The sequence below is a fragment of the Ptychodera flava genome, chromosome 19 (assembly GCF_041260155.1).
Source record: "Ptychodera flava strain L36383 chromosome 19, AS_Pfla_20210202, whole genome shotgun sequence".
In the NCBI taxonomy this organism is placed as follows: domain Eukaryota; kingdom Metazoa; phylum Hemichordata; class Enteropneusta; family Ptychoderidae; genus Ptychodera; species Ptychodera flava.
In genome coordinates, this window is record NC_091946.1 from 12,253,655 (window position 1) to 12,274,396 (window position 20,742).

A 20,742-nucleotide genomic window follows, 5' to 3' on the forward strand; every position below is an offset into this window, starting at 1 on the left:
TTGTTTCTGTATAATATGAAACTTTTATATGATTTATTATTTTACACATTTCTTTATGTTTCTTCCTATACAGAGACTAAAGTGACTGAAACAGGAGCACATTGACAAAGGGAAACCAGATCCACATTGTCCAGTATCTCTCGGGTTTTTGAGAAGCTGGAGAAGGTGCTTTGTGCAAGGATGCAGCTCCAGGGTCATGGTGGAATCAACAATTCTTTGAATGTAAGATTGTTTCTACGGCTGCAGGGTCATAATGCCCTTGGAATGCAGATTTCATGGCTACAAAAGAAAATGCACTCATGTTCCTATCCACACCTCATTCAAATGGATTAGCCCTTTCAACAACATGGTTTAGTCCAAAGTTATTGTCTTCCATGATGAGTTTGAACTTGTGCAATAGGGTATGGGGTAAATGAACATGGCGTTCTGTCTTCGTGGACGTCAACCTTTGAAACACATTGGATCTGCCTGAAATTCAGCGCACAGTTTCTATCTAGTTTGCAAATAGCAAAATTTCAATTATCCAATCAACAAACGTCTCTTGTTATCGTTTGGCTGGTTTGGGTAGTACGTATACTTTGATTGGTTTGCACAGTTCAATGATTCCACACCGCTCAACGGACGATGAAGATGACGGTTTGATTGGCTGCCGACTTGACTCTTTTGAATAATTCATCACCACTGAAAAGTCCACATTGCAGGGCTCTGAAAGAAAATATTCAATAGCATTAATGGTGACGATAGAAAAAGCTAAAAGAGATCTGGGGAATAACTTGTGACATACCACTGTAGTATCAAAACTCTATTAGTTGTAACTTTTTGATGAATTTTTCTTAAGGTTAGTGTCTTTTGTGACATACCAATGTAGTATCAAAACTCTATTAGCAGTAAGTTCTTGATGGACTTTAGTTTTGTGTTGTTTGTAAAATGCAGTTTCTTTTCTTACACCCCCCCAAGTCATGTCAAAATACCTAGTATTCAACTTGTCAACACAGTCTGTGTAAGTGTGATGTCATCTTCACGTTATTGTTGAAAAATGAATTCTACTCTGAACTAGGATTCCTTTGTCAACGATGACGTTCTATATTGTAAATGACGTAGGGTGTTCACATTTCAAACACTTTATATTTCAACACAATTTTGGAGAAGAAGATGAAATATAGATACTTGTTTTTCATAAAACATACAGCAGGCTGAGCAGTGTTGTAAAGCTTGCTCTATCAGAATGCGGTTAGAAGGAACAGCGTGATTTTTTCATGCAAAGATTAGATTTAGAATATTTTTTCTTTGTCTTACCTGACCAGACTCCGTGTGATAGATAGACCACTGTCAACAGCCTGTACTTCAAAGCACTCAGCTTTCTGAAGTCAGTGATCCTGGGACATATCAGCTGACTTTGGTTGTCTGGCAGTTTTATCTATAAAAGAATTATTGTTCCTGGTGTTTTTAATACATTTCTGCACATGAATATTCATAACTACAATGGGTGCTGGACAAAACATTTGTAAAGTTGTTTGATTAGAGGGCAAGTAGCTGTAACTTTTCATTATTTTTTTCCCCATTGTTTTTGTTTAATGTCAACTACAGTTTCTTGTTCTATGCCACATGAAGCATGTTGAGATACACAGTATTCACCTTGCAGAGGAAGAATTATTCATGATTTAACACAGATGTCAATCAAGTAACTTTATCCATTCAAGACTTTACAGAGCTTCAAAACCCTCCCTATCATGCTTGATCATCATTATTGGCAGGGTCTGGCCGCCATTTTGTTTGTTTACACTGAATTATCATGGCAACAGGTGTTGATATCACATTCACAACACAAACCCACTGTACTTTCATACTTTACAACCTGGTTTGTGACCCATAAAATGTTTATGGAAGCTTGCACAAAAATGGCATGAACTTCAACCAAATATCCCTGTTCCTGAAAGTCAAAGTCGGGTGCATCATAGGCAGAGAGAGTGCAGCCAATATTTTGACTTTGTTACTTGTAGGTTGCAAGTGTAGTTACAGAACAAATAAAAAACTTGAGGGGAAATGTTTTAAAGGGCATACGTCAACAGTTACAGTAAATATCATGGATGACATCTTACAGTAAATGCCAACAGAAAGGGGCAATATGGGCATAAGTATATGATAATACATAGTTTACAGTTAAAATATTTCTAAGACTGTACCTGTATTTGAATGTTCTGTATATCCTGTATATTCTCAATGATACAGTCCACATTCAGACCAAGCGTCAGGCCAGCTGTGAATTTCAAGGGGTTATCAGACCCTCCAGCTGGCTCGGTAACAACTGCTTTGGCCCGCCTAAGTTGGTTGGAAAGTGTCAGTGCTGGGATGTTGTGGTGTAGAAGTAATGGTTGCAGGAATTTCATGATGATCCCAGACTTGCTGGATTCCAGTTTGTGCATTTCTGAAAAGATGGCCTGTGTGAATGGGTCCGGCTGGATTTCACTAAGTGATAGATACCTGATTGAATGAAGCAAAAAATTATTGCCATATGTGTACATTACTGTACACACCAAATATATCCTAACAGACTAATCGAAGGTGAAATATATTCTGTAGTTTAAACACTTTTGGCTTTTGGCCATTGCTTCTATGAGTAGCTTGACATATTCCCTTGTCAAAACACTGTACTTCATCACTGAAATACTACAGGTTTTCACATATTTTTTGCTACACATTTTTGAATTGACTCATCGCTGGTTCATTCATTTCACCCCTTTACTATATGAGTGGCTATCAAAAAAAAGGCTCTGACAAATTATGCATGCTTTACAGCTGTTTGCTCTTCTAGCTTGTTATTGCAACCTTTGACATATCAAATTTATGATTTCAATCACAACGTTGATGGCATCAGAGAAAGATTTTGTTCATTCTTCTATAAAGTGATATCAAAGTTTTGTACAAAAAAATCTCGGACAAATATTTACTTTTGTGCGCTAATTACAGACATGATGGTGCAATTGTCAGTCAGCCTTAGTTACCCTGTTACAAAGTGGTTTTGGTCGCTAGCATTTTTGCAAAGTGAGTAGGTACAGTCTAATCTGATCAAGAAATTATTAATTTTATATACTGTGTGTGCTTTATTAAACTCTAACTGTGTGGATGAGTTGCAACACCTTAACCTGATTACTGAACGAACTTTTTTAAGGTGAGGATATTTTCATGTGGTTTTAATTGCTGAACTCTTTGCTAAGAGAGTTGGTATGGTATGTTTGGAGTAACAATCTGATCAAGCAATTCTAAATTTCATTTACTTGCTTGCCCCTGTGTCAGTATATACATATTGACTGGCCATGAGGGCAACAGCATACGTCTGTACCCCGAGGGGCTGTGAGTCACCCTCAAAAACAGACTGTTTCCCGAGGCCATAGGCCGAGGGAAACAGTCTGTTTTGGGGGGTGACTCACAGGCCCGAGGGGTTAAAGACGTATGCTGTTGCCTTCATGGCCGGTCAATATGTGTTTTGTAACACACCTCCTCGGTAGCCATGCATAAGAACGTACTATACACAAAACCTGTCGCATGTAGGCCTATGATGTAATATGTTGGCATGGTTCAGTAGAAAAAGTTTTTCCCAAAAGGATCTGAAAAACGTTCAATACACCGTTGATTATGGTTTTTGACCGTATCGAGTCCTTGTTGGGAACCAAAGCATTCAATTCTTCTTCAGAAAGTAGGATAAACCAAGAAATTTCTCGACTATCGTTTCGATCGGCCGCAGACGACATCTTTGTTTACATTCCGGTCCGCGTTCGCGTCAAAGTCGTTTTTGACGTCAGCGGGCATCATTTTTCGGAACTGATACCTTGCAGGCAACAGTTCAAACAAATGATGCCTGATGACGTCGTTTACGTGGATCAGCACAAAAAGAACGCATCCCACATGACTTTCAATCGGCGAATAGGAATACAGACTGCGGATGAGGTGTGTTACAATTCTATCTGTCATTTCTCTGTCAACTTTTTGTCAGAATACCCAGACTTTCTCACCTCTGTAATTCATTTAATCTTGCCAGGAATGTTTCACAGAGTTGCAAAGACTCTGCCTCCCCTTTGTTCCTTTCCATGGTCTGCCCTCTCAGCTCAAGGATCAGTTCAATCGTCCACGTTCGGACACGGAGTTGACGTATAGCAGCTACGTCCTGTCCGCTCAACCCCATGAACAGCTGCTCCATTCTGTGTGTATACTGAAGCACCTGGGGAAGTGTTGAATAATATGAGAAATTTGGATAAAGTTTTGTATCTCCAGCATAAATTTTCACAATCAGGATTTTGGGACTCAGAGAGGATTGCAGAATACTCCAATAGCAGATATGAAATTGATGCTATGGACGGAGATGCACTGTGATCCTGTATTGTGATGCATACCGAAAGATTTGCCCCGAGATCTGCCCACTTGAGGGCGCACAACATACATGTATTCCATCTCCAATCAAGGAAGTGTTACTATAAACAGATTATGATGTTACGTATGTAATTTCTGGAGTCAAACTGACCATTACACCACATTATCTGCATATATGAGTTGAATTTTATTATAAAATGATGTCTGTGCATAATTTGAAACTGCAAAACCCATTGTCTCAACCTTTTTGACATCACTTTTGGGCTTATACAATCTCCACTGTGTCATTGACAGCCGTTCCAGCGTACTTTTCTACTTTCCAGAGATGAACTAACTTATCAATGCAGTGTTATGACTTTCAGGGCGTAAATATATAAAAAATCCACATCACGTTGGAAGAACATACAACAAAATTCTTGAATTACTACGAGCATGACAGATATGTAAATTATTATAATCATGATGAATTTACCTCATTAATTGCAGCCGTTGACATGACACTGTGTTGCGGACACAGAGGAGTAGGAACAGACCACTGGGTGTCTTTCAGTGCCTGCGACAGAGAACACAGTGAAAATGGATTATCTTGGGGTGTCTGTCATAATACAAATGTGATAAAATACCCCCTGGGATACTGTTGATCTGCAGTATGGCTTTGGGCAGTGGAATTATCATACAGACATGAAATGAAGATTGCTAGTTGACAGATCAAGACAGGCTGTCAAACTTTGAGAAAGATTCTTCTTTCAGTAGTCAATTACACTGTTTCCATTGCTCAAGTTTTTTGGAAATGGTTACAGTTCACAGCTGCCTTATAAAGTGGACTTGAATATTGCTGTTATAGAGAATACAGTTGCAGGTAAGTGTACTCCCAATATATGATTGATGCATTGGCTGGCCAATCCTGTAACCTAGTCCAAACATTTGGGATTTTTCAACAGTAAAATGAAAATTGAAGGAAATATCATTGACACTTCACATGAAAATGATAGTACATCCACTTGACAGCCTAATTATATGGATTGAAGATCTATAATATCTTTAGTATGAAAAGACTGTAAAATATGGACATGGACACAAATGCTGTAAATTACTGTCTGTTGCTCACATGTAAATGTAATATCCTACAAAATACTTCAGGGTAATTTTGTAAATGCCTCATATTATCTGGATAAAGACCATTCACTCTATCACAACATTAATCTGTAGTGTGTGGCTTGGATGATACTACAGCCTTCCCATAAAGTGATGTACATGTATGAGACATGGGTCACTATGCAAAATTTGATACTGGAGAAAAAAATTATCCAATATTTACCAACACATGAAATTCAAAATGGCCACCATCTCTGTGTTAACTCTTTGAGGAAGAATAATGCTTTCAATTTTCAAAATGTCAATGAGCCCCCACAAGTGGTACACCCAAAAAAGTAGTTTAAAAGTTTGAGAGTCCATATATCTGTCCTCTAGGCTCCTTCTACCTTAACAGGGAAGACTTTCAAGGAAAATTTACCTTGGTTAGCAATAGCTGACACTGGATGTACAGAGAGGAAAACTCAGCATTGGCGGCCAGTGAAGGCTGTAACTCCGCGACCCGGTTCAGATCTCTGTAAAAATAAACATGAAGACACTGTGTAAGTATCAGACTATGTCCTGAAATGTGCATTGTTAATAAGCAAAGTGATGCAATCATGAAATGGAAACATCTGTAATGGCCCTGCCTAGGATACCTGAAAAACTCAATATTGAGGAAATCTGACTGTTGATACTTCTTCTGTTATTACTGTAATACTGTGTGTGTATGTGTGGGTATGTGTGTGTGTGTGTATGAATGTGTGTGTATACATCTAAAGTATATATACATAATACATGTATAGACATAGATATACACGTATAATGCAAGTAAGTGTCAACATATGTATAATACGAAAGCATGACTGGATATATGGTTTGATATCGTAATCTAGTCAGTGTTCTCCCCAGAGCAATTATAGAGTGGTGGCCGCCACTCTTTGGTTTTGGTAAACAATAGAAACTCAGTAACATAACAATTACATTTATTGTTATGCAAATAAGTTACCACTGGCACTCTACCAGAAAATTCTAAGGTGAACACTGCTAGTAGTTTCTATGACAACGTGTACAATTACACACATAGACGACAAAAACTTGCAGACCTGATAATCATCTTCATGAGATGTTCTGCAGTTTTGTTGTCCAGCTTTGTGATGTTCATCTTTTCCACCGTTTGTTGGAGGAATTTGGACGGATCAACCGATGCCTCTTGATTGGTGTCTTTCTCATTTGAAATTTTGGAGGATGCAGTTGGTAACTGTGGAAAAATCACAAACATTGCCAACTTGCATTATTTTAATTCAAAAACAATATTTCATTTCAAGGAACAAACTGTCTTATAAAGAGTACCATTTTAGTTAGTTTTTGCACAGTCCCTCCGTGGGAAGGGTGACTGTGGTGGTTTTGTAACTTAGTAACAGCAAGCATTAGGGTGCTGGCGTCATTATGTTGAAACATTTTTCATAACTGATATGGCAAATGTTGGAATATCATATTTAATAAATGCCTGAACTATAAAGTGAGAATGGAACTGTACAGTCTAATGCAGATAGGGAGGGTACTGTATATCAATGAGAGGCAAACAAATAGTGGGTGCATGGACTCTTACCTTGAGGTTGGGTACTAAGTTTGGTAGACTGTCTCTGAGGTACGAGTAATGTCTGATGGCATATTCTGGAAACAGCGCCACCATAGTTGGACTGCTTATGGCCGAGTTGAAGATCAGTATCATCACAGCGATGTCTTCAATAAATTAAGGATTACTTCCGATATCTTGAAAGAAACTCTGGCCGTTGAAATGTCTGTGAGAGCACGGATCTTTGGACGAAAATCCATCATACATGTATGTGTCACAAACATTGCTGTTCCTATTTCTTGTGTTTTAAAACCGTATGAAAGGTGCCGAGTCACAACAAACAGAGTGTCAGATGGTTTCATGTGGATATGACTGGTTGTACATGTAGGATTATTACTTTGATATAGAACTGCAAACTGTTCCAGTGCGGCGGAAAAAAATAAGGGACTGTTTCTAGTCTTTGACATTCTATTCCCTGACTTTTGGCAAAGATGATATGTTGATACCTTTTTACTTCCTAACCACTTTGGTCATAGATTACTGAAAGTTACTGTGCATCTTCACTGACTGAAAAATACATTGTCTTGCCTTTTTCCGGATTTCTTGGGTTTGAAGGCAAGGCAGCTTTCCATATGAAATTTAAGTATTTTACTGATATGACATTGTGTATCAGTGAGATCGTATCTCAGCTATTTGTTTGGGAACACTATAGCGAGTACTTTGTTGAAGATACCGAAGAAGGGAAAAAAAGATGTGATTCACAAGTTTCCAGGTGAGGCGACATTGACCAGATGTCCCATTTTTATTGGGATTTGTTGCATTGTTAATGTATGTAGTGTCTTGCATGCATTTGTTGATAGAAAGAAAAAGTTTGTTGGAAGATCATTTCACTGCACTAATCTAGCAACCTTCAATTCTTGCTGAAAATATTCCATTTTCTAATTTCCTACAATTTTTTTGTTATTTTTTTCAATGAAAATATTAAAACACTAATCCACTTTGGCATTATCCTTCACTTCATCTTTCACTTACTAATCCTACCAACTGTAGATCATGCGTAACAGCATACTGGTACATGCAACGAGAGAAAATAGTAAAGGATACAAGCCGGATCATCCATGTCTGGTTCCGGGATATCAAAATATGGATGGGTTCCTAATAAATCTGGCACCAGGATCAAGGTCAAGTTGGAATGACCTTGACCAAGGACCTTCAAACACCTGAAGAGAAAAAAAACATGGGAAATTAATAGATGTTGGTTTTGAGAAGAGATATGACAGAAAACTTGAATTGTACGCAGTAATGATGATGATAAAAGCAGGCTACGATATCAAGTTCATTTCTAATAGTTTGCAGTACTATGCTTGCACCATTGTAACTGGTTGTGTAGATGTGAGGTACTCAATCGCTGTTCATATTTTGTTTTGACACATTTTTGTTACCATGCTTCTCTTTAGTTTAAACTTTCCACAGCGTATTTCAATAGCTCATCATGCATGGGCAGAGATCAAATTATAGTTTCATTCTCCGATCTTCATTCTTCCAAACGTTTGCTAAAAGTGATGTGGAGGTGTTTTTTTAAGGTCAAAAACAGTGAGTTAGGTTCAGCAGGCATGTGTTATAACTACATTATCCTTCCTGAGGGAAGCAAAGATGATAGCCACTCACTTCCAAATAGACATTCTATCCTGTGGATACTTGTTGAGATTTCTGAGAAGATACTGCAACGCTGAACTCAGACACGTCTTAGTTGACAGATGCACACTGCAAAGGAGTTCATGAACTGCTTCACGGACTTCCTGTGAAGACTCCTGAAAATAGAGTGTAATTAGAAAAATTATCATTTCTTTGTCGACAATCAGGGGGCTTATCATAACTGTTAAATGATCACAGTTGCTGTGCCTAAAAAACATTTCAATCCTAGTGAGGGAATTTTCACACTGGTCAGAAGTAAAATGCTATCACATTGAGGGGAACCATGGCAGTGATCATGATTTTATGTCTCTTACTAAATACAGTGTTGCATGTGCGGCACATGTTGCTGCAAACATGAATTCTGACAAATTTTGTCTTTGTACGTCTGTGTACGTTGCTGCAGTTTATGGTCACATCCCTTGACATGTGTGATCTTTATAGTTTTAACCATAACAATCATGGTAAGGAAGTACATGTATTAATATTGCTACAGTATGTATTGTACTACTGTGAGAAGAATTGCCAAAGTCTTGTCAAAAATTTTGAATGAATATGTTGTGTATTAATGATTAACCTGTGACGTACTTAGAATTCAGCCCCACTGGTTGATATTACCCATGATATCACTGTACTTTCTTGTCAAGATCACAGTGGTACTTATTGTCTGTGTAAAGTGTGTTTTTGAGACTGCTGATGGCATTGAGATGAATGTTCTCAATCTCATCATTGAACTTGACATTTTGCCACACTTTGACTCTTACCTCAAATGTATATATTGTACACGTATAATGTATACATGTAATGTATTACTAAAGCATATGCAATCTGGTCAGTACTACAGAAAAGTCTGAAGTTGTTACATGAAGCCTGAGAAATGACTACTGTCTAACTCTTCATTGTACAAGCAAGATGGCAGCCACCATATCCAGGTTATCACCATGGCAACACAATAATAAATCATACTCACATCCAGTACATTGAGAACTGTTTCAAGCTGGTCCTCTCTGAGTTCAATGAGCCGATTCAGCTTTCTGAGACTGCTGATGGCATTGAGGCGAACGTTCTCAATCTCATCATTGAACATATCCACCAGGAAGTCCAGGGATAAGTGCGCAAATGATTGCGACTGACTGGCCAGTTCACAGAGAGAGTCGATGGCTGCACTCCGCACCTCTGTGGATGATACAGATATATGGATTGACTCATGATAAGAAAGCACTAACGTATGAAACATTGTACAAGCCACAACATTACCCCTTTTCCTGCCAAGTTCATATTTCACCATCAGGTCAAGTTGTTGAAACCTAGTAAAGCAAAACATGTTCCATATGGTGCATTTTAACAACGACTTGAAAGATTTGAAAGGCCCTGAAGACAGAGATATGATAAACATGATTTTTACAGAGTAAAGCTGCTATAACATACCAAGCCAAGTGGGTGAAAATACATATGGTTTTGGCTCAAAACCACTTTTTACTGACTTGGCAGATGGCGAAGTGATACTGGCAGGTAAAAGGTTACAGTGTACACTGATGAGTCATCTATGTCGCTGAGTAGCCAGCTGGGGATGTTGTTATCTTTCTAAAAATCTAAGTAATGTGATCATCTATCAGTATTGCACTGTTTGCAGTTACAGGTTTGTTACTTAATATAGCTGCATGAGTATGACATCAGACACTGCTGCTTGTAGAAGGACACATTTTGTCATGTTACTGCTTGCAGTACATGTAGGACACATTTTGTCATGTTACATGCATGGCTGTTGTTTAAGATTGAAATCTGAGCTGTCAATGTCTTTTCAGTGTAAATTGTAATATTGGCAGTTTCCTATTAAGTTGTGTTTGTGTCTTTCTTGTGTGCATAATTTCAAAAAAGGGTAATCTGAATTTGCGGGCAAATATTTATTTTTGCGTAATAATGAGAGAACAAGGACAATATTTGCAAAAAGCCCAATGTGAAAATAATGGGAAAAGATACCAAAAGTGTGCAGATCTGCACACTGAAGCACTGGTTTTTGCTCAAGAATACTGAAAACTAATCATACTGTAACATCATCATCTCTGGTTGCAAACTTAAGTATACTGGAACTTGGATGTACAGCTGTACTTAACAACTTCACAAAAAATTACATAGTTTCTTCAGTGCTTTCTTAACAACTTTCTAGGAATTTATACCTGAAATATTGCGAGGACAAATTTAGTATTGCCCGATTTGAATTTCCATTATGTGCTACCAAAGGAAAGTTTTTGGGTGATGAACCACCTCATTTACAGAAACTGAGATAGATTCACCTGTTTCTGTAACAAAATTGGGATACATTTCAAAATGAATCGAATGAATAAAACTTCACTATGATGCAAGGTTGGGGGAGATAATAAAAACTGTTTTGTTGATTTCATATTTTTCAATATCCCAAAGCTACGTATTTTTTTAAAAGTAAAGTGTCATTGAATATTTCTCATAGTTCTCACCAAGAAACTCATCTTCGAGACCGTGTACAAAAGCACCACATGCACCACTGTTGATCAGACTGATGTTATCAGGATCCAGTTCTTCCTTTGGGGCGTCGTCTGCCCATTTCTGTCCTGTAGACCACTCTCCTGATGCAAAGCTCTCCTTCTGCCTCTCATGGGCCGTTCTCTTCCTCTGAGAAAATTCAACAAGACAAATGATATGATCATAATCCCAAATATGAAGACTCTCATGAAAAAAGAACAGCCCTGAGGAATGGTAGATGTCTGGAAGTCTGTAGAGGTGGTCGAAAACTCTTTTCCTGCTGGGTGTGTCACCTGCAGTACTGCCACTTTAGCATAAAGTGATATTGAAGCAAAACCTATTTGTCACAAAATTTGCATGTCTTATTCTCTGGTATATAACATACTATGTGCTCAGCTTGGCAATTTAAGGTAGCTACATACCTTTTAGACACTTTCAGATTTATATTTTTTCTCAATTGAACACGTCCCAAACCCCAATAAAGTATACATTTTCTGAAAGCCCTGATATAGAGCTATCGGACCAAGCACAGTTTGCACGGCCATTATTTGCATAAAAGTCACGTGACAAGCGTTTTGCTGAAGCTTCAAAAAACCGGTTTTTCCCGCCTCATGCAAACACGCTGCAAGATTTCCGGTTAGAATTTCTTCATTGACAAGCCTTGACAATATCCTTCAAAACCGTGTCTGCGATTTTTTCCCGGAGGCTCCATTCAAATTATATGGCGTGATAATTAAAATTCCTTGAAAAGCACCTTCATCTAACACCTTTAAGAGCGCATTAAAAAAAAACAAAGGCATATAAAGAAAATCCAAGACACGGTTTTGAAGGATATTGTCAAGGCTTGTCAATGAAGAAATTCCAACCGGAAATCTTGCAGCGTGTTCGCATAAGGCGGGAAAAACCGGTTTTTTGAAGCTTCAGCAAAACACTTGTCACGTGACTCCTATGCAAATAATGACCGTGTACTGTGCTTGGTCGGATAGCTCTATATCAGGGCTTTCAGAAAATGTATACTTTATTGGGGTTTGGGACGTGTTCAATTGAGAAAAAAATATAAATCTGAAAGTGTCTAAAAGGTATGTAGCTACCTTAAGCCCCTTAAAAATCCACAGTGTGTCACTTGATTTGGCTGGCTGTTACATTTAGACCTTACTGAATTCCACCAACTTGCCATAAGAATGGCCCATGAATTCAAGCTTCTAGGCATCCTTAAATTTAATGCAATGTCCACCGACTTGGTAGGATTTGAGCAAAATGATTTTAGCAGGAAGCTCTGTGAACAGAAAAACCTGATCAGGAGATTATGTGCAAGGAAGTACATGTTGGTTCCCTTGAATTAACTTGCTTCACCCCATTTCCCTGTGGTGAATGGGTTAAATTTGCTATTCAGAGAAAATTGGAGTTCTGAGGCTATTGGTGAGTCATTTGCTTACTGAATGTCCATGACGATGTACAAATCAATGTTCAGCATACAGCACCTGTATGTTTGTGGCCTATGACCTTACCCTCAAATGTGACATCAGTTTTTTGTCCAGGGTTTGTTCTAAGAATTTTGGTGAGACTGAATGCAGTGATCCCAGGAGCCCCATTGCCTCAACTCGGACAGTAACAGACTGGTCAGTCACCTGCAACGGAAAACACGGATTTATGAAAATGGAAAACGTTGACTGTACAGTCAGTATACTGACGTGAACCTTCAGGCACGATTAAAATGTTTACACTGGCAAAGATAAAAAAAATTATTGTCATTAAACTTTGATGATAAAATGCAAGTTTTATACACTTTGGTATCTAGTGTGATATTTTGAGATGATTTTTTCAGAATTTTGGTAACATGATTCTGTTTCCTTCATTTTATCTTCACATTATTTTTTACTGTATTGCCCCCTTTGTGTGATATTTGACCACTAGCTCTCAATGTTTTAGCAGTATATGTATTATTCAAATGTACCATCAATTGCAGGTTGCAACAAATTCCAGGTGATACAGCACACGGTATAAAACCTTTGCTGAACACAAATTAATTTGAAATACCCTACTTGCAGCATTTTGAAACATCTACCTTTTATACTTGCATTCCTTGTTTACAGAATGACTGCCAACTATTCCAATGGCTACTGCAAAGCCACTGAATGTTACATAAATCAAGCTGACTTACCATTTCACAAATTTTAGCAAAGCCATCATCCACCAGGCGCAGCTCCTCACTGGAGTCTGGTACTGGCACCATGGTTTCCGGATAGACTTGACTCAACACCCAGACCAGTCTCACCGCCGCCAGTCTGACACTTTCATAGTCATCCCTCAGAGCTTTGCAGACCCTTTCGTACACAGAGATGTCCAGTTTCTGACCTCGATCGTGTAAAGTTCGCTAAAAAAGACAAAAAGAAAAAAATATCACTATGAACAAAATTATACAGCGCAAATTACCCCAATGCCCCGTACAATGACAATATCTTTTGATAACAATTTTGAAACAGTGCAAAGATGGGACAAACTCAGAAAAGCTGCCGATTCTGAACACCCCTACCAATTACCAACGAATGTAATGATGTAAAAATTTCTCTAGTCGAGAAAACCGCTCTTGAGTTAGTGGCACGTCAATTTAGCTTTTAGAAGGCACACTGATGTGCCGTAATCTTTGTTTTGTGTGCACTTTTAGTGCATAGTTCAACCCCTTCACAACCATGGTTTGGCCCAAACTCACTGTTACCAAGTGGATTTTTTCACTGTGAATTGGGGGTGATCAGGTTAAACAGCAAACCACTGTTGGAATTCAAAGCATTGATCACTGTGTCTTACCATTGCTCTGAATGCACTGGTCCTTACTCTTGGATCTTGATCCACTGTGTACTCCGACAACAACTTCTGGACGTTGACTGCTCGTTTTTCCTCAAACTTTTTCTGTGGCTTATCCAATGTTCCCAGACTGCCGATTAGACTCAAGCACTCGCTCCTTACAATGTGGTGGGAGTTGTTTAGATGCTGTTGAGGACAATGTCTAATTTCAGCACGTGTTTATTCTTGACTGATCATAAATGAACATTGCTTTCACTGACTTGTCCTGCTGAGAAATATACAATCAAAGTAATTTCTACTGACTTGACTCATAACAAAGGGCCAATAACTGTGACTTTTGTCAATATTTTCTTTACTACTGTTCTACAAAGCAAATACATTTTATTATCGTTCTCACTGAACGACTTTGAAAAACACTTGCAAACATAATACATTGTGTACATGCTTGTAGTCGCTGACAGATGAATATTTTTAGTCTGTACCAAAACTCTCTTGTTATCGATATCAGATAACATGGGGCATTATACTCTATACTGAGAGTAGTGTCAAGTTGAAAGCTTGGCTGTAAGACATGGATATTGGAAGTACCACAAGGAAGTACTGTAGCACAAGGAAGTAGCACAAGAAAAAAAGATTTAAAGGACCAAAGGTAGAACAAAAATAATCAAACAAAATACAAAGTTAATGCTGATGAGTGTAATGTTGATAGTGTGTAACAAATACAAGAGTACAAGTCATCTTCCAGGTACCATGCTGATCTAGAACAACTTGCTCCCAAAGGGTTCATTGTCTGGCATTATTCCACAAAGCTGAAGATGATTTGTCAACAAGAGAGAAAACAACTCACTTTTCTAGCACATTCAACCAGCTTCTGGTGAAGTTCAAGACTAAATGGCAGTGACCTTCCAACAACAGTCAAGGTGTTGATCAGCTGGGCTTTGACCTTGTAAGATTCTGAAGAAATGGAGAAAGAAAAATAGAAAATGGTACACGGTTGTATCATACTTTGTGAATGCAGGGAATATAACTATTTCATCAACAGTACCTGAAATGCATTGACAAAAAAAATTCTTCTAGTACATGAAATAATAGAAAATTTATTAATTCATATGCTGTATATAACAATCATAATGCCAGTACAACATTTATAGCATCTACCATGTATTAAATGGAGTCTGGTTATCAGCCAGTTGTTGTTACCGACCAAGAATATACACATGGTTGCCATTATACTTCATCCTATTGAAACGCATATGCAAGTGATACAGTATCATAACTTTGTATCTTGTTAACTCATGTGTTGAATATACTACTACAGTAAACTCATGGTTAAATGTACTGCTACGACAGAAAAAGAAAATATGGCAATGTTGTATCTATGGACTTAGCATTCTGATAACAAATGGTGATTGTATGTGTTATATTTCTTGTGTGACTGCAATCAGGTGTGTATAGGTTTGCCAGAGTTCATACCTTCCGTTGACAGCAGTGATATCAAGTCATCAACCAGCAGAGTGGGACTGTACTCTGGTGTCCTGCAAATGTCAGCAAATACGGCAGCTATCTTACATCGAACATGAGCCTCTTTCTCATTGTAGTAATGTTCTAGCAGTCTTCGAACAGCTAAGTCTGAAATGAGACAAACATGATTTATTACCACAGCTACTGTATTATTGCTCTAGTTCCTGAATGTGTAGTATTCCCTCTAAAATATTTCATGCATTGATTTTGAGAGCTACCTGTATTCTATTGCAAGCAATTTTGCAACTTGACACTCCTTGTGATGGTTATGTTAATATCAGTAAACTCTTGTTCTCACCTCATTGTGAATATACAAGCTGTGCTGTGGGGTATCGGTCACACTCGGGTCAAGGGTCATTGCCACAGAACCACTGCAAACCAACCCATAGGCTTTCTTGGTAGTTAATTACAACGTCAATCACTGATTGTCACTGATTGTGTTTGCAAATTCATGAAATATATTAGTCTTTGGATAAATTTACCTGTATCTGCTTTATTACTGACTATCCACAATGAGTTCTCTATTCCTGCTAACTACCCTTGACAACAAAAACATATTTTCAAGCATTTCTTCCGTGAGCCATTGATGGTTTTCTGCTAGAATTTGAACTTTTACCATTTAGTCTAAATGCATCAAATATGCTAGATTAACATACAGTTGTATTTCATTATTTTGTGCACTAAATCACTGACACCAATTGGTGTCGTTATAAACTACGGTACCGAGAAAGCCAATGGGTTGGCTTGCAGTGGTTCCGTGGCGATGACCCCTGAGCTGAGCATGATTGATACACCACAGCAACGCTTGCACATTCAAAGCTAGTTCTCACCAAGCTGTTCTGGGTCCACTGATGACAGCCTTTGTGTGAACTGAAGTAATATTTGTAGAGCTTCATGGGGTGTGTTGGCAGACTGCAATTCTAACTGTAGACTTGATCCCTTGGCCCGTTTCACCAGTCTCAGATGCTTGACTGGTTTCTTTGGCTCTTCCTGTCAAACATGTTCCAGTATTGAAAGGTTAGTATGTTACAGACAGAGTCTAGGATTTGAGCAACATTGTGGCGACATTCATTATGCACCAGGCATCTGAGAGGGTAACATTGACACTGGCTCCAAAACTGGATTTTTCTTTTGCAAGAACTATTCTCTACACATGTACACCAGCTGCTATGATAAATATGTTTGTCACGCTGTTATTGAACCACGGCTGTATTTTCTGATGCAAACACAAAACTTTGGATCTTATTTTTCTTTTTGTGCTGTAGGTAGGCAAGCTTTAGGCAAAATAAAAAGTAGATGCTGATTTGGAAACAGCTGTTGATAAAAATGGTCAAACCATAGGGCTACTGTCTATGGTCAATACATGTACTTTTGCTGAAGTTAATGAACAGCCTGACAGTGGTGTGTATATCATGCACAGACTTACAGAAAACTTTTTCTTGAGTCTGTATCTGGTCTACGTGATCATATGGGTTTGTAAACACTAGTAGAAATGATAACACAATCTTGTCAGCTCTGTACTGCCGACTGCACTGAAGTACAATCGCTGGTCTCACAGTTCAATGGATGCAAAGAACAAAAGTGTCATGCCACAATCACATTGATCATGTTGTTGTTGTCGACCAATAACATTCAACGAACATAACTATTGTGTTGTTGTTGTTTCAAATGTTATGTAGATGTCATAAAAAACTAGAAGAACGCAATATTTATTGGCAGAGAGTGTACGATAGGAGAGAGTTGCATTGGGCAAATAATGATAGTGTCCATGTAGTGTTTCTTATGACATCTACATTATGTTTGAAACAACAACAACAACAACAATAACACCACAATAGTTATGTTCGTTGAATTTGTTGGTCAACAACAGCAACAACACCACGACTAATATGTAAACATAAACAACAACAACTACAACAACAACTACTACTACAACAACGACGACAACAACAACAACCAGATTTCTTGGTTCCCTGTGTCTCACGATGTGGACCACTGGAAGTCTCTCCCATGACAGGCCAGTTGTACGATTGAAAGATGTCGGATCACACATTGTTGGGAAGAAAATATGCAAATGGAACGAATATCCTAAAACTGGATCCACATTTTCCAAAAACTGCAATATTCTATGCGAACCCGGAAAACGAACTTACATGTATAACGTGACTGAACTCCTCGTACGCTCTTTTCTTCAGATGGGCCGCCATGGCAGAGAAGTGGAGAATGACATTAAGTCGTAATTCGCAGAACGTCGCTCAGACACTCGATCACGTAGTGTACGCTTCTATAAAAGAATGAGAAAAGCCATATTATACTTATTATTTCAAATGAAAATTGATAATAATATATTAAATTGTATAAGATCTATTATAATGGTGAAAATTTCAGTTTATTATGTGCAAAGTTACGAATCTGGTGAAATAAAAGCTATGAATCAGTTGCAAGTTCCAAGATGGCGGCGCAGGTAAGATTAAGCTGCTTATACTATGGATTATGTCAGAAAGATTATTATGCATACGGAGCGAGTGTTCTATCTTGTGTGTTACTCTTGAGTTTTACAATTGTTGTAGCTCTCGATGAGGAGATGAACGCGGTATCGGTGGGTTGATCGTGTTCTCACGCTGTCGCGGCTCCTGTCAGTAACTGTATGTACTTGATCTCGTCTCGATGGGTATGCGAATCTTGGGGTTACAGCAGGTCAAATCTCTAATATAAATCGTAAAATGTAAACAGATAGTCTTACAGTATTACGTGGCATGCCACATAGACGCCGGTTGAGAGGATTAGAGTTGGTATACTAGTGCATGCTCGGAGTCACAATGGCCAATGCGAATTTCAACGTAGGAAATTTCTCGTGCTACAACCCTGATTACTGGCTGTATTACTATGCTTTTGATTACTGGCAGTACTCGAACCAAGACGGACAGGTAAACATCGAATATCTATCAGAGAACTAGATCCAAAGTAGCTGCAGTACAGTAGTCCAAAGGGATTATATGCTGCACGATCACATGTGCCAGGATGAGTCAAGAACACTTTGAATATATAAGACATGGAGTGTACATTTAAACATGTTAAAGTTTATTGAACTATTCACTGTATAGTACACCTGTTCGGTAAATCGCACCTTGTTCAAGTAAAATTTAGTCATGTTACTTTATTAAGATTCTTTGATTTGGCAGTAACTAAACATCTAGAACACTGAGCCAGGCAGATGGTATAACCTCTGCTTCAGTCCTGATCGCTGTATTATAAACAGTTGGTTTATTCATTCTGTTTGCGTAAAATTGACTAGTATGCTCTGGAAAAAATGTTTTAGGGTTTTATTGTCCAGGATGCAGGGTTAGGTTGACTAGAGTCCAGTGGGTACCAGTCAACTCGCACTTTTTCCAACCTGCCCAGAACCAACTCGCCCGATTCCAGCTCACCCGATGCCAACTCGCCCGATGCCAACTCGCCCAACACCAACTCACCCGATGCCAACTCGCCCGATACTATTTTGCAATTTTATGAGTACCTAGTACGTATAAAACATTTTATTTCTAACAACAAATATTTCTAACATTGAGAACCACAGGTGCGGCTTGAAATATGTGCCAACACGGAAAAGTTTTTATTTGCGAATTTCACGTTTTGCAAATCTCTTGAAAGAATAAATTTCGTTCGGCTTCTTTACATATAGGGATAGTTACTGCAGTTATACTGGCTCACATCTTTTAGGAACAGCAGGACCGTCTTCCATGAGTTACTGGCCTGGCATGATATGAAAATAGCTGGCCTCGTGCCATCGGGTTAGTGTACATGGAATCTACAACTAGTACACCCTATCTCAAACAACGGGCAAGTTGGCATAGGGCAAGTTCGCAGTGGGCGAGTTGGTATCGGCCGAGTTGGAATTGGGCGAGTTGGTTCTGGGCGGGTTGGAAAAAGTGCGAGTTGACTGTAATTCGAGTCCAGTTTTTTGGCGAATGGACCACAAACCAACAGGACCCTGGTCAACTGGACCTTACCAATACCAGTACATCATCAGCTCTACCCGCGTGCGGCGTCATCTCAACCTCTGAGCTATGGGTAAGCCTAATTGAAGATTCATGATTCAAGCTTATTCAATATTCATGATTCATGTTCTGTTAAGCTAGAAACAGATACAGTTTCACTCCAATTGACTTTTTCGATTCATGTACACTGATAAATTATCATTAGGGCTTTGATGGTACATGTACCTTATACACGTGAAGTCGTAGCCTGCATTATGAGTGTTGATGCATTCTACATATAGTGGGACTGGAAAGAAATTATAGGGGGCGAGGGCAAGTGTTTTTACAAAAGTGTTTGTAGGAAAAAAATGACCCTCTCAAAATTTAATTTTAGAGAATATATGTTTTAATGTACTTCCCGTTCTTTATGGTCTGTGTAGCTTTTTAAACTAGCAGTATCTAAGAATAATGTGCACTTGTTTGCATTCCTATAACGATCAATGAAATTTTTGAATACAATTTTACCGAATCAGATTTTGATATTTTTAATCGTAACTGTGGTAAATTCCGCAGATTTTTATTTAACTCGATTTATTCGTCTTAATTTTGCAACTTTTGTTCCTCTTTTTTTTGTCACTTGTTTGTTATTAATTTGTTTCCTGGTTGTATGGTTTGTACAGTATATTTTTTTATTATTTTTTTAGTTGGAACTGTAATTGGGCGCAAGCTCGCTGTTCCTAGTCAAATGAAAAAAATTGAGCAACAAAGAGTGACACTCTCCCTATGTATTGCAATCCATATCAATAATATCTAGACCCTTTCTCTCACAGCCATTGTGGATTTTAACGTTTAAACTAACGTCATTCTCATCAAAATTAACAATTTTCTTACAAATGCTTTGTAGATCATAGAGCCAGGTTCATATGTGCTAAATTTCAAGGTCACAGGCCCTGTCAAGAGAAATTCATAAGTATTATTTTTCAATATTTTCTATGTCCTTTAACTTGCCCTACACCTCTGCAGCCAAGCTATGGCCGCTTTATCTTTTCCTATATAAGAGTCCTAAAGGGCTGGTGTGTCCATTGAAAAGTGACAGGTATAGAACCAAATTACACACCCAAATTTTGGGATGCCCCTGACCTTTGACCCTTACATCATCCTGTACATATCTAATTCAGGCCTATAGAGAATAGAGCCAGAAGTCTGACTTTTTGTTGAGAGGGATAAGTATTAGAT

General features: G+C 38.3%; 2 protein-coding genes across 5 annotated transcripts in view; one reads left to right on the forward strand and one right to left on the reverse strand.

Moving 5' to 3' along the window:
- LOC139118593 (integrator complex subunit 4-like) lies at positions 1–18,064 on the reverse strand. Its single transcript, XM_070681995.1, has 20 exons — positions 18,048–18,064; positions 17,683–17,813; positions 16,360–16,519; positions 15,482–15,637; positions 14,856–14,962; positions 14,012–14,194; positions 13,368–13,580; positions 12,715–12,834; positions 11,182–11,356; positions 9,678–9,883; positions 8,684–8,826; positions 8,120–8,235; positions 7,049–7,182; positions 6,543–6,697; positions 5,879–5,972; positions 4,838–4,918; positions 4,011–4,216; positions 2,184–2,481; positions 1,297–1,417; positions 1–705 (listed from the first exon to the last, which is right to left on the reverse strand). Exons 2-20 carry the CDS (start codon positions 17,734–17,736, stop codon positions 545–547), a joined length of 2,883 nt encoding a protein of 960 aa, XP_070538096.1. The 5' UTR covers positions 17,737–17,813; positions 18,048–18,064; the 3' UTR covers positions 1–544.
- The window catches only part of LOC139118595 (uncharacterized), a 22,945-nt gene continuing 20,153 nt past the window's right edge, over positions 17,951–20,742 (forward strand). For 2 of the 4 annotated variants that reach the window (XM_070681997.1, XM_070681998.1), the window contains exon 1: positions 19,273–19,600. In XM_070681997.1, the coding sequence (XP_070538098.1) occupies positions 19,331–19,600 (270 nt within the window). In that variant the 5' untranslated portion in view covers positions 19,273–19,330. Of the gene's footprint in view, positions 17,994–18,217; positions 18,457–19,272; positions 19,601–20,742 lie in introns of those variants that run through there. The other 2 variants (XM_070682000.1, XM_070681999.1) reach the window with 2 other exon arrangements.